The sequence below is a fragment of the Lampetra fluviatilis genome, chromosome 17 (genome assembly GCF_964198595.1).
Source record: "Lampetra fluviatilis chromosome 17, kcLamFluv1.1, whole genome shotgun sequence".
NCBI classification, from domain to species: Eukaryota; Metazoa; Chordata; class Hyperoartia; order Petromyzontiformes; family Petromyzontidae; genus Lampetra; species Lampetra fluviatilis.
This window is the reverse complement of record NC_136291.1, coordinates 2080487-2095615: the sequence shown is the minus strand read 5'-3', so window position 1 is coordinate 2095615 and position 15129 is coordinate 2080487. Positions and strand designations below refer to the sequence as shown.

General features: G+C 51.7%; 1 protein-coding gene across 1 annotated transcript in view; it reads left to right on the top strand.

Annotated features, from left to right (window-relative positions):
* The window catches only part of LOC144936818 (A disintegrin and metalloproteinase with thrombospondin motifs 16-like), a 56574-nt gene that overhangs the window by 1950 nt on the left and 39495 nt on the right, over positions 1-15129 (top strand). The window contains exons 2-4 of the mRNA XM_078863983.1: positions 587-803; positions 3916-4259; positions 13688-14303. Coding sequence (XP_078720109.1) covers positions 587-803; positions 3916-4259; positions 13688-14303 — 1177 coding nt within the window. The remainder of the gene's footprint in view (positions 1-586; positions 804-3915; positions 4260-13687; positions 14304-15129) is intronic.

Below are 15129 nucleotides of genomic sequence, written 5' to 3'. Positions count from 1 at the left end.
GTGGTGATGGTGCTGGTGATGACGATGATGGTGGTAGTGGTGATGGTGCTGATGATGACGATGCATTTACGCAAACACGATCATGCTCAATGGCGTGTTCATTGATGCATCCAGTCCCGACGATATCGATGATGAGACAATAGACGATGGTGTCGTCACAATTATGGCAATAATTGCGATCACGCTCGACACCGCGGGTATTGATTATCAACTCAGTGCCCATGGATTACACGTGATGATGTCAGATCGTGATTATGGTGATGTCAGACCACGACAATATCACATTACGATGATGTCAGATCATGGCTACAATAATGATTGCATGTAATGATGATGTTACGTGATGATAACGATTATGTCAGATCATGATATCAGATGATGATGATGACGACGAATTTACCCAAACGTGATCACAATCAATGTATCGATGATATATAAAGGTTATAGCAGTAGTGAATCGATGACGAGGATGACGATGATAGCATGAGATGATGATGAATTTACGCGAATAACTAATGATTCAGAACGAACATATATAGTAGCAATGTATCCGGGATGATGATGATTATGATGTCATCCCCAACAGGATCTGGTGCATGATGCTAGGGAAAGCACTACCATCACTCGCCCAAGTCGTCTCAGGCACAACAGCAGCATCAGCAGCAGCATCAGCAGCATCAGCAGCATCAGCAGCAGCATCAGCAGCATCAGCAGCATCAGCAGTAGGATCAGCAGCGGTATCGAATCGCATGTGCTCGACAATGAACCGCCTCCAACTGCAATCACTCAGCTATATCCCGATGGTAAGTGCGTGTACGTGTGCATGAGTACACGTGTGTGTACACGCGTGTGTGTCCTTCATAGGTCGACTCAGCCTTAAACGAGTACCTCGTGCAGTGTGTAAACATCGCCACTAGGGATACAAAGGCGGCCGAGCGTGATGCTGGCTACCCACTGCCCTGGTGTGCGGTGCCAGGCTTCATAGGTGCCACTCGCTAACGGCACTTGCCACAAACATCTGTGAAGGCTATACGGGGGACCTTTGTCTCGTATGTACGCTTGTGCGTACACGTGATGGGTATTCTCCGGGCACGCCGATCTCCTGCCACGGGGAGTAGCCAAACTGCCCCGCGTTTAGAATGAACGTGCTTTGACGTGTGTTCGTCTGCAACGATACATTTCCACATAAATCAGCCACTCCGTTGAGATATCATTCGTGATGGCCAGGTCGCTTCTGAAAAAAACCAAGAGCTATACAGCTCAGTCGGCCTTGCCTGGTCAAATAAACACAGTGGAAAGTGAGTTTAGTACATGGCCAAACATCGCAATGTGGCAGGACCCTCCTGCAAAGGGAAGTCTTTGAGACTCGTTGAGTCGATGCCTTGCATGGGTACGTGCGCTATTGCACGGTTCCGCCGCTGGGGGGGGAGGAGGATGAATTGTCGACACCCCGAGGTTCGTTGTGTTTCTTTATCGCCGTCGCTCGCAACAAGAGAGGTCCGGTCTTGAACTTGACGCGGGCTCTTACAAGAGAATGCTCGTGTCCAGCCGCTCGTCCTCGCAGACAAAGCCGATTCATAGCGGGCAGTGCCACGTGGTTGAAACACGAGGGCTGTTCGATTTACCCTCCGTACAGGAGTTTCTTGTGAAGGCAAATGCACTGAGGAGAGATAAATAGAGAGACAGAGAGAGAGGAGGGGGGGGGGCACGGGTAAAAATAGGCACATGGGGCGAGTCACAGACAACGACACTTAGACTCTGGTGATGGTTATTGTGATGGCGTTGGTATTGCTCCTGATGGTTGTGTCGATGGTGGTGTTGATGATGATTGCGGCGATGGCTTTGTCATGATGGTGATGATTGTAATGGTCATGATTACGATTCAAATGCTTACGATGATGGCGATCATGATGATAATGATGATTGTGCCAATAATGATGATGGTTGATGTGGCAATCAAGTCGATGGTGATAACCGTGATGGACATTAGTTTAATGATGATGGTGTCAGTCTTCGTGACCATCATAATGGTCAAGATGATGATGGTCGTGATTGTGGTGGTGAAGATGATGATGATGATGACGATAATCATTGTGTTGTCATGACAATAATTATGCAAACAATACGGATTTGTAATCATCATTGAGATGATTATAATGGATCATATTGATGATCAGAATTATAACATTTGTTTCTACTGGAGGAATGAATCCGATGAGCTACAAAGCTCTTCTCACAGCTTTCCTGTAGGGGCAGGTCAGAACATTACAACATCAAACAACACGATAGGGGTGCCACGTATAGAAAACAAATCACTTAAAAAATATACGGATAAAACTAAACTATTTTTGTATATTATCAGTTAAAGCCTACTGAGCCTACTGACCTGGCCACACATGATAGCTGGACGAAGTGGCCTATCGTGCGGACATTTATAGCAGTACAATCGTCTAAATAATCGAAGCGCATGTTTCATCATCATAATCATGACGATGAACGACATGATGATGATGATGACGTTCATCGTAGTGGCCAGGATGATTACTACAATGACAAGGATCATGGTGATGAGGACGAGGATGATGACGATGGCATCATCATCATCACCGCCGTCGTCGCCGCCGCCTTTAATGACAACAGATGTCGGGGTTGGTGTTTGTGTGTGGGGGGAGGGAGACTGATCTGGCACCCGGCACGACGTGGATGTGGCAACGCATGGGCCGGTACCCGCGTAGGACGTGTCCGGTTTCACCAGCAGCGCAAGTGAGCGATGTGGCTGCTTTAAATTAAAATAATGCCAACCACTCCATCCAAACCAAACCAACCAACCAACACGCGCAACGCAATAATACCATCACATTAAAAAAAAAAATTCCAGTGTGAAATTTAACTGTAGCCCATGGGCGAGACAATGACACTCTTCATTCATTCTGTAGACTCCGAGTGACTGGCTCTCGTCATGAGACTACCTCTGATCCCACCCAGTCCCGATGAATACGCACACGCAGATAGCTTGCGTCGATGATGATGATGATGCAGAGTGTGGTTCTTGTGACCGTCATCACCTTCCTCAATACGATCATCGTCCCGACGGTCAAAGTCATCATCATCAACATTATTGTCATGCACACATCAGTGTGAGACGCCAGTTAGGCCCTGGGACAAGGTAGGTTCCAACTGCACAAATACGGACGGCGACATCACAGCGATACACTCCGCTGGAGCTGACGCGGTTGTCTGGGCTTGAACACCTGAATGTGACATTATAGTCGTTGCTCTACACATGAGCCATGAGAAAGAAGACGTAAAAGTAGTATGGACTACCATCGTCATCATCACCATCATCAGTATGATCACCGCCATCCTTATCAACACCATCATCATTATGACAACCTAAATAATACTACACATAATACTCACTTTCAGATAGACATTTAGAGAGACCACGTGTTACCTACCTCGTCACTCACACCCACCACCACCTCGTCACACCTCTCCATCCCCATCTCGTCACCCTTATTCCTTCCACCGTGTCACCTCTCTTCTCAATCCCAACCTCGCTACCCCTCTGCTCTGACCCAATCACGAGTGAAACTATTATATGTTTTACTGGGTAAGGCCAACTGCGCTACGTAGTTTTTATTAAAGCCACCTGGCCACAAATGATAGCTCAACGAAGTGGTTTATCATCACGTGGGGAGGTGAGAAAAAAAACTGGAGCACCCGGATAGAAAAATCGACGCGACCACGAGGAGAGAGAGAGACACGAAAACTCCAAATATACAGCAGGTGCCAGGGTCGGTATCGAACCCACGAACCCTCCAGCATACCATATCGAGGTAATTAACATCTCGTCACTCACTCCCCACCACCACGTCAACCCCCCGTACCCCCAACCCTTCTCTCCCCCGGCAGACTTCGAGATGGTTTTACCAGTCGAGGTGGACGCTCGGGGCGCCGTGGTGTCTCCGGCCACTCGCCGCCGCCGACGTGCCGCCACCTCCTCGCTCGCCTCCTCCTCGTCGCCTCGCTACTACCGACTGCGCGCCCACGGGGGCCGCGAGCTGCGGCTGTCGCTGCGCCCCGCGCGCTCCCTGCTGGCGCCCGGCCTCACCGTCTCGGTGCTGGGCGCCGCGGGGAGCCCCCCGCGCACCCGGCCGCTGCGCGAGCGCGAGCGGTGCTTCTACCGCGGCTCGGTGACCAGCGACGGGGTCGGGGATCGAACCGGGACGGCGGCGCTCGCCACCTGCGATGGGCTGGTGAGTGGGCGGGTTGGGCGAGTGGGCGCGTGGGTGGGTGGGTGGGTTGAGTGGGTGAGCGTGCATGCGGGTGGTGAGTGGGCGAGTGGGCCCGTGGGTGGGTGAGTGGGTGAGCGTGCATGCGGGTGGTGAGTGGGCGAGTGGGCGGGCGGGCGAGTGGGCGCGTGAGTGGGTGGGTTGAGTGGGTGAGCGTGCATGCGGGTGGTGAGTGGGCGAGTGGGTGGGTGGGTGAGTGGGCGCGTGGGTGGGTGGGTGGGTTGAGTGGGTGAGCGTGCATGCGGGTGGTGAGTGGGCGGGCGGGTGAGTGGGCGCGTGGGTGGGTGGGTGGGTGAGTGGGTGGGTGAGTGGGTGAGCGTGCATGCGGGTGGTGAGTGGGCGAGTGGGTGGGTGAATGGGTAAGCGCGCGTACCAGTGGTGAGTGGGCGGGTGGGCGGGTGGGTGAGTGGGCGAGTGGGTGGGTGGGTGAGTGGGTGAGCATACGTGCGTGGGGGTGGTGAGTGGGCGATTGGGTGGGTGGGTGAGTGGGTGAGCGTGCGTACTAGTGGTGCGTGGGTAGTTTGTGAGTGGTGACCGAGCGCGTGGTGAGCGGAGAGTGGTGAGCGAGTGGTGAGTGCACGCAGAGTTAATCGAGGTGATCTCGGAGTTGAATTGCGTCTGTAATCGTGAACGCGTGATCTGCGTGTCCTGAACGGCGCGGGCCTCCCGATCGCTATCGGAGAGTTGATCCGATGTAGATGGAACTCTGTGGTAGAGCAGTGTCGCTTCGTATGGGATCGACTTCTACTCCGGAGGAACCCGGCCACGCTCGAGACGAACCCCAATACTTGGGGACGCCGTACCATTTAGACTTCACAACCATCAACATTGTATCGCGTAAACTCACGGCGAGTCCTATAGACTTGCTCACAAACAGTCCCATAAACTGGTTCAAAAATAGTCCCATACACTGGCTCACAAAGACGCCCATAAACTGGCTCACAAAGAGTCCCATAGACTTGCTAACAAAGAGAGCCATAAACTGGCTCACAAATAGTCCCATAGACTTGCTTACAAAGAGTCCCATAGATTTGTTCATAGGGAGTCCCATGAATTGGCTCACAAAGAGTCCCATATACTGGCTCACAGCGCGTCCCCATCGACTTACCGAGAGCCCCATAAACTGGCTGACAGACAGGCCCATTGAGTGGCCCACAGAGAGACCCCACGATGCACAGAGAGACCCAGTAGGCTCACGTCGAGCCCCCATGCAACTGCCTCGTCTCTCCACAACACAACCACGCGCACTGGTTTATGAACAGCGTCCTGAAGATGGAATCGCTATTCGAAGCGCTCCGTCAAATCTCACATTGTGCTGCGTTGTGAGCGAGCCAACCCAACCCCCCTTGCTCGATACGCCACGGAAGAACCCTGGCCGCTGATGAGCGGTCCCACTTCAGATGAATACATACTTTGCAGTCTCTATGTAACTATGAGTCTCATTGTATCTACATGAGTCTCCATGCATCTCTATGAGTCTCTATGTTACTCTATGAGTCTCATTGTATCTCTGTGATTTTCCATGTATCGGAGCCTCCATGCATCTCTATGAGTCTCCAGGTAACTCTATGAGTATCCATGTATCTCTATGAGTTTCCATGTATCTCTATGAGTATTCATGTATCTCTATGAGTCTCAATGTATCTCTATGAGTCTCCATGTATCTCTATGAGTATTCATGTATCTGTATGAGTCTCTATGCATCTCTATGAGTCGCCATACATCTCAATGGGTTTCTATGTGTCTCTATGAGTCTACATGTAACGCTGTGAGTTTCCATGTATCGCTATGAGTCTGTACGATTCTCTATGCTAGATAAGTTTATTAAGATGTTGAGTAGGCTGGGCAGGATAGGGCAAAACCTCGCCCATTTTTCACCCAGCAAACTGGATAGCACCACAGACTAACTAAGTGTTACTAACCTAACAAGTGTTACTAACCTAACATTAACACTAACTATACATACTTTGTTAAATTTTATCCATTTATTTTTATCGACTTGCTTAGTTTTTTCGTTTGACTCGGGAGCAGCAAAGACCAAGTGCTAATTACCTAACCTTGAAACAACTACAATAAACATTTAATTGATTGTGTTTGTTTCTTTATTTTTAGTGATTTGTTTATCTTATCCATACTATGCACTCCTATTGTATTTTTTCGTATTGTTTGTTGTTCCAATTTTCCGACTTCCCCGTTACTTTACATCTGTGAAAAAAGAGCTTCATAGCTCTGCGGATTCCTTCCTCCTCCAGTCTAAATAAAGATCATGATTCAATTAATCTTCCGAAGAGAAACCGCACGGCCTCTGTCTCTCAGTGGCTCAGATCACCGAGATGGCCATGTGGCGAACACCGCTGCCACAAATACTCCCTTCGTCGTTTCAGCATCTCCCCTTTCTCCCTCGAAAACTATCAACTAAACTTTAGAAAAAATATATTTTACCACGCAAAGCCCACTGAGCTGCATGGCTCTTTTTCAGAAGCGATCTGACACACAAACTATAGCTGAACGAAGTGGCTTATCATCATGCGGATATGTATAGCCCCAGCGAAATACTCTAAACGCGATTCTAAATGTGGAGGGGAAAAACCGGAGAACCTGGAGAAAGATCCACGCGACCACGGGGAGAGAGACACGCAGACCCTGTCAGGGTCGGAATCGAAGCCACGACCTCCTGTACACCAGGCGAGGTAGATAACATCTCACCACCGATTCTTAAATATGGTATTGTTAGTTTTAATATTAGTTTAGTAACACTTTGTCTGTTTTGTTCTCCAATTGCCTGGGTGAAAAGTGAGTTAGTTTTTTGCCTAAATCCTGACTACCTGGCTCAACAACTTAATAAACTAAACTCCCTAATATTGTGAGTTTTTTTTTATCACATTTGGCCACGAATTTCATTCGCGATGAGACTTTGGGGGGCTCTTCGTGTGGGAGGAGGCAACTGGAGAACCCGGAGTAAACCCAGCCCTGGGTGGGGGGTAACACTCAGCTGTGCCATCTCCTGGCCACATCTCACGAAAAAAAACTAAAACCCACGTAAAATAACAACATCAACAACGAATCGCGAAGCTTGACCTACATTATACGAGCGGGGCTCAAAGCCACAGCTGCTATCATTTCCATTTAACATTTTTTTATGGCTTAATTAATGCATCCATAGCTTATTTATATATATTTTAGAGACGCGCTCGTAGCCCCCCCCCCCCCCCCATGTGTCAGCCACAGCAGATGGCGCGCAGATTCAAGACGGCAGAGACAGCAGCAATTGCAGATGGAAGCGTGTTTACCCGCTCCCAAGATTCCTGGGTTGATCGCTGGGTTTTAAAGTTTTCGCTCTCAACCAACAGATCAATCTCATCGTCAGCGACATCATAAATACCATCACCACCGATACCAACACAGCCGCCATTCGCCACTGAGTGACGGTGACGTCACCACGGCGCCTGTGCCAGGCCAGGTGCACTTTGAGGCCACGTGAAGTGTCGAAGGCTCGCTGACGGGAGGAGGTCACGGGTCAAACCCGGGTGCCAGAGGTTGACTGACCGAGATGATTGGCAGATGCACCAGCTGGGCCCCCGACTGTGCCAACTTGCTGTGCTTTAGCCGCCCGGCACTCCACTCGTTGTTGTGAGCGTCGCTCCTCTGCCCTCCGTTGTTGTTGGAGGGCGACTGCCTCCAACTGCCCAGTAGCAGCGTCCTTCACAAGCCTCCAGCGCCACCACCATGAGCCGTGGTCAATCCACTGCTGGATAATTTTCTCCCTATCGTCGCTATCATGTAAATTGCAATCACACATCCCCCCGGATGTTATCCCTGCCACCTGTGTTCCATATAGTTTCCTGCATAATAAATAACATTACACAATTAAGGATGCGTCCGTAGCTTCGTACGCAGGCCGACGCAAAGCACAGTTAGCGAGTGCCTATTAAGGCCGGCACAGCAATGCGGAGGACCGGCGGTGTACAGCCAGCAACAAACCCGGCCGCCTTTGTCTCTCCATCGCTGATGCTGTCACGTTGCACACGGTTTACTCATTTAGGGCTGAGTCAACCTTGGGGAGGTCCATGACAGGTTCATATACCACTTGCCACTGACAATATCCATGGCTGGGAATTGTATATGAATAGCTTTTTGTAACACGAACCCGAGACGCTAAGATCATTGCAGCAATGGCGACGGGAGGCGTCTGTCTGGAAGCAACGGCCTGGGTTCGATTCCATGATCTGGCGCCGTTCTGTGTAGAGTCTGTTTGTTTTGCTCCCCCACCCCCCTGTTCTCCAGAGTGAGTGTGTGTGGGTGTGTGTGTGAGTGTGTATGTGAGTGTGTATGGGTGTGTGAATGAGTGAGTGTGTGTGTGTGAGTGAGTGTGTGAGTGTGTGAGTGAGTGTGTGGGTGAGTGTGTGAGTGTGTATGAATGTGTGAGTGAGTGTGTTAGTGAGTGTGTGAGTGAGTGTGTGAGTGTGTGTGAGTGAGTGAGTGTGTGAGTGTGTGTGTGGGTGAGTGTGTGAGTGAGTGAGTGAGAGTGAGTGAGTGTGTGAGTGTGTGTGTGAGTGTGTGTGTGAGTGAGTGTGTGAGTGTGTGTGTGTGTGAGTGTGTGTGAGTGTGTGTGGGTGTGTGAGTGTGTGAGTGAGTGTGTGAGTGTGTGAGTGTGTGTGTGAGTGTGTGTGAGTGAGTGTGTGTGTGATTGAGTGTGTGAGTGAGTGTGTGTGAGTGTGTGATTGAGTGTGTTAGTGAGTGTGTGAGTGTGTGAGTGAGTGTGTGAGTGAGTGTGTGTGAGTGAGTGTGTGTGAGTGTGTGAGTGAGTGTGTGTGATTGAGTGTGTGAGTGAGTGTGTGAGTGAGTGTGTGTGAGTGTGTGAGTGAGTGTGTGTGATTGAGTGTGTGAGTGAGTGTGTGAGTGAGTGTGTGTGAGTGTGTGAGTGAGTGTGTTAGTGAGTGTGTGAGTGACTGTGTGTGAGTGTGTGAGTGAGTGTGTGAGTGAGTGTGTGAGTGAGTGTGTGAGTGATTGTGTGAGTGAGTGTGTGAGTGTGTTTGTGAGTTTGTGGTGTTTGTATTTTGTCACCCTGTTCTGCAGAGTGTGTGTGAGTTTCATTGAGTCTGAGTGTGTGTGTGTGAGTGTGTCAGTGTGTGTGTGAGTGTGTCAGTGAAGTTTGTGTGTTGTTCCCCTGCTTTCCAGAGTGAATGTCAGTGAGTGAGTTCTGTTTATATGTCCTGCCCCTTTTCTACAGCGTGAGTGAGTGATTGTGATTGCGTCTGAGTGTGTGTTTGCATGTTCTCCCCCGGCTCTCCAAAGTGAGTATGAGTAAGTGAGTGTGTGAGTGAGTGACGTTTGTATATTCTCTCCCCCTGTTCTGCAGAGTGTGAGTGAGTGGAGTCTGTGTGTTCTCTCCCCCTAGTTCTCCATGGGGGTTTCTCTTCCCATAGCTAAAACCATACCAAGTACATCCCAATGCTGCAAAAAAATAACCCCTGCAAATTACTCATTTGGGATTACAGAGTAGCAACACCGCCCCTTTCTGTAAATACTTGACAAGACCCTCCTGAAAGAGAGTCCTGAGACTCAGTGAGACATTTTTCGCACCTCCGATTAGAACGGTTAGCTACGTACGGTGCGAAAGAAGTTCAACACATGTTACTGGGTAACAAAGTATAACGATAGAATGGAAACCCTTGCATGACTATTCTCCGTACAAACACATTTAGCCAAACAAAGACAAAGATACCCCGTATAGCCTTACCATACTGTTGGGCAAAGTGCTGTTAGCGAGCACCTTTGACGGCCGTCAGGGCACACGAGGGGTGGGTGACCAGCACCACGCCCGACCGCCTTTGTCTCCCTAGTGGCTATGTTTACACACCTCACCAAGTACTCATTTGAGGGCTGAGTCGACCTAGGGGGAGGCCCAGGATCGGCTCAGACAATCGCCGCTGGTGTTGGCCGTGAGCGGGAATCCAACTCAGGCGGGCAGGTTTCCTAGCGCAGAGCGCTAACCGCTGCACCACCGCTCCCCACACCAGTACACACAGACGCAGAGAGCCACACAATTGCACGCGTAAATCTACACACACACACGCGCACGCAGACCTACACACACACGCACACGGTTCATACTCACGCGCTCTCACACGCACACGTGTGTCAGTGTTGGTTGACCCGCGGTGACCCCGCTCTCGGTGGGGGAGGTGGTTGGGGGGGTGGTGGTGGCATGGGGGGGGGTATGGGGGGGTGTAGCCGGTCCCACACCATCACCAGCGCAGACTCATTCGTCTCACGGCGTGGTCACCACGGCCCCATCGCGGCTCGCGCGCAGCGCACCGCTCGCTCGCCCTCCCAAGCCACGGACCCCCCCCCATCCTTTCTCTCTCTCCCCTCTCCAATTTCCTCTCCCCCGTCTACTCTCGCCCCTCCTCTCCGCATGCCCCCTCTTTCTCTCTCGCCGCCCCCCCCCCTATTTGCGCTCTCTCCCCCTCTCCTCCATCTCTTCTCGTCTCTCCGCACCCGATCATTTCACTCTTCCATCTCCCCACTCTCCGTTCTCCCGTCTACTATCACCCCTCTCCAATGTCTCTCGCTCTTCCATTTCCTCTCTCTCTCAACTGTCCCTTGCCATCTCTCTCCACTCTCTCCCATTTCTTCTCCGCCATCTCTCATTTGCGCCGCCCCCCACCCCTCTCCCTAATCTCTCCTCTCTCATCTCCTCTCTCCACTCTCTCCTAACCGAACAACTCCCTCAACGAGAGATCAGCAGCGGAGAGTGAAGGGCAGAGTGGGAGGGAGTGAAAGTTGTAGAGGGGGCAGGGGAGAGAGCTAAAAGAGAGAGAGAGGGGAGAGAAGAGGAGGAGGAGGGAGTGGTGGAGGTGACGGCGGAGGTGAGGGAGGATGGGGGAGCTGGTAGGGGGGCGGGAAGCCTTGACAAATTATCTTCAAACACACGCGCGCGCGTGTCGCTCTGTGGGAGGTCCCTCCCTCTGCTCTGCTTACCTCGCGGTCTGGAATTCCCTCTAACCAGCTCTCCGCACTGCTGAATAACGATGATCATTGTCATCGTGAGCAGTGGTCTATCCACCGCTGGATGAAGAGCTCCCCACGCCATCGCTATCCGCAACGGTCCTGCGATGCCACACATCCATCTCGCTGACGCACACGCGAGCCGCGATGCCAGTCGCTCCATCTCCGCGGCGGTGGTCCACTCTTCCCCTAACTCTCTCTCTCTCTGCGTGTGTGTGGCGAGTTTCCGTGTGTGTGTGTGGCGAGTTTCCGTGTGTGTGTGTGTGGCGAGTTTCCGTGTGTGTGTGTGTGTGGCGCGTTTCCGCTACCTTTTGGGGCTGCCCCCCCCCCCCGTCACGAGACTCATGACATCGTTGTGACGATGTGTTTAGGTTCGGGGAGAGTGGGTGGGGGGTCGCTCGTTGTGGATTCAGGGGTTCAATCTCTCACCCGGCAGACGTCGAGTCATAGATATTCCTTTTTCCACCCCCCCACCCATCCCTCGACAAAAAAACGAAACACACGCGATTTTGGGCTCAAGTCCAATACCAATCTCGGCACTGGTCTCTGCTGTCAAAGAGTGGCACACACACACGAGCACACACGTGCAAAGACAAAGATCGCCCTATAGCCTGAACATACTGTTGGGGCAAGTGCTGTTAGCGAGCACCTATGAAGGCCGGCATGGCACACGAGGGGGTGGGTGGCCAGCACCACGCCCGGCCGCCTTTGTCTCCCCAGTGGCGATGTTTTAGACACACCGCACCGGGTACTAAATTGAGGCTGTCCACGACCTAGGGGAGGCCCAGGACCGGTTCCAATAATCGTCACTGGTGCTGGCCGTGAGCGGGAATCGAACTCGGTTCGTCGGGTTCATAGCGCAGCGCGCTAACCGCTACACTACCGCGATCACACACACACGTGCACATATACATGCACACACACGAGCACACATACATGCACACACACGTGCACATATACATGCACACACACGTGCACACATACATGCACACACACGTGCACACATACATGCACACACACGTGCACATATACATGCACACACACGAGCACACATACATGCACACACACGTGCACATATACATGCACACACACGAGCACACATACATGCACACACACGTGCACATATACATGCACACACACGTGCACATATACATGCACACACACGTGCACATATACATGCACACACACGTGCACATATACATGCACACACACGAGCACATATACATGCACACACACGAGCACACATACATGCACACACACGTGCACATATACATGCACACACACGAGCACACATACATGCACACACACGAGCACACAAACACTTGCACGCATTAACCAGCGCCTCGTGTGCCACTGCAATCGAATGTTTATCGGCGAATCTGTGCCAGTGTAATCGTTGAAAATCAACGCATTATATGTTTAAAACTATTGCGCAAGTTTTATTTTAGCAGGTAAGGCCCACTGAGCTGCTATATAGTTATTTTTCGAAAGCGACCTGGCAATCACAAATTATAGCTCAACGAAGTGGCTTAGCATCACGTGGACATGTACAGCCGCTAAATGCGTGACGTTGATTCTAATTGTGTATGGAAACAACCGGAGGACCCGGAGAAAAATCCACGCGACCACGTGGAAAGACACGCAAACTACAAATTGTACGGCAGGCGTCAGGGTCTGGATCGACCCCATTCACTCTTGTATACCAGGCGAGGTATTTAGCATCTCCCTGCAGCTGCATTAGCAGCAACAATATGAAGTTCTGAAACGAAAACAATACATGTGGCGATGTTTCGAGTGATGAAGCTTCTTCATAACACACGAAGGAGGGCCATAAACTGTCTATGTGTGTGTTTTCCTTGTTAAGGCATTGGTATTAACGAGTGTAACTGAGTGCTTGAGTATCATTGGTCACATTATCCCCGCTGTGTGTGTGTGTTGGTCTGTATTTGTCGTATGTCCGTGTGTGTGTCTGTCTGCGCTTGTCTGCGTCTGTATGTGTGTCTTTCTTTGTTTGTCTGTGCACGTGTATGTGTGTCTGTCCGTGTGTCTGTGCGCGTGTGTGTGTATCTGTCTGTCCGTATGCCTTCCTGTCTGTCTGTCCGTGTATGTCTGTGTGTCTGTGCGTGTGTGTCTGTCTGTCTACATATGCCTGCCTGTCTATCCGTGTGTGTCGTCTGTGTGTGCGTCTGTCTGTACATATGCCTGCCTGTCTGTCCGTGTGTGTCGTCTGTGTGTGTGTCTGTCTGTACATATGCCTGCCTGTCTGTCCGTGTGTCGTCTGCGTGTGTGTCTGTCTGCCCGTATGCCTGCCTGTCTGTCCGTGTGTGTCGTCTGCCGTGTGTGTGTGTGGTGTCGATGGTCCGCTGTGCTGTTGCGTGCAGTCAGGTCTGATCCGCACTCCCCACGGAGAATTCTTCATCTCGCCGCTCGTGCCCGAGACTGCGCGGAGGAGCCGCCAGCGCCACACTCGCTCCGCCACTTCTCCCTCCGGTCACGCGCCCCACGCCCTCTATCGCCGGCCGGACAGACACGCGGAGGACGCGCGGAGACGCGCGGAGGAGACGCGGAGACGCGCGGAGGAGACGCGGAGACGCGCGGAGGAGACGCGGAGACGCGCGGAGGAGACGCGGAGACGCGCAGAAGAGACACGGAGACGCGGGGAGGAGACGCAGGGACGCGCGGAGGAGACGCGGAGACGCGGGGAGGACGCGCGGGCACGCGCGGAGGAGACGCGGGGACGCGCAGAAGAGACGCGGGAACGTGGGGAGGAGACGCGGAGACGCGGGCAGGAGACGCGGGCACGCGCAGAAGAGACGCAGGGACGCACAGAAGAGACGCGAAGACGCGGGGAGGACGCGCTGGGACGCGCGGAGGAGACGCAGAGACGCGGGGAGGAGACGCGGGCACGTGCAGAAGAGACGCAGGGACGCGGGGAGGAGACGCGGGAACGTGGGGAGGAGACGCGCAAGGAGCACTACTGCGGACGGCGCAAGAAATGTATGTAAGGATCGGACTTTTTCATAAATTTGCGACGCAGAGATGCAGCCTCTCTCAGTCTCTGCCTCAGTAATAGGCGATCACAGAGACCTAGAGAGTATCCCATATACCCATAAGCTATTATAGAGATCCAGACTATGACAGCGAACTATATATTAGTGGAGATTCCCAGTCTCTCTCACTGTCTGCCTCTGAATCGCCATTTCCAAGTAATATTAGGAGGAAAGCTGCTGGTAAAATCGAGCCTTTAAAATGAAAACGAATGACATATTTCAGAAGGATTGATGATCAATGCCCTTTATAGTTTTGCTTTTTATTATGTAGGGGGCATTTACAGTTTGTACAATTGCAAATCGTATTGTTATTATGGTGTGATTATTATGGCAAATCATTATTAGATGCAAAACGCTTTTAACGTGACTGATACAATCCACTGTGCATGCGTACTTTTGTATACAGATAGTACATCACATGTGATATACTTACACATATGCACAAGTACGCGTACACGCGTATACACTACACACACATAGACAAATATCCTCCCCCACCCCCATGGCCTTTATTAGACTGCTGGGGCACGTGCTGTTAGCGAGCACCTATTGAATGTACTCCAGGGCACACGAGGGAGGGGGGTGGGTGGCCAGCTCCACGCCCCGACAAGCCCACCCACCCACACACACCCACACACCAACACACCCACACACCAACACACCCACCCACACACACACCAACACACCCACACACCAACACACCCACATACACACCAACACACCCACTCACCCACCCACACACCAACACACCCACACACCAACCCACCCATCCA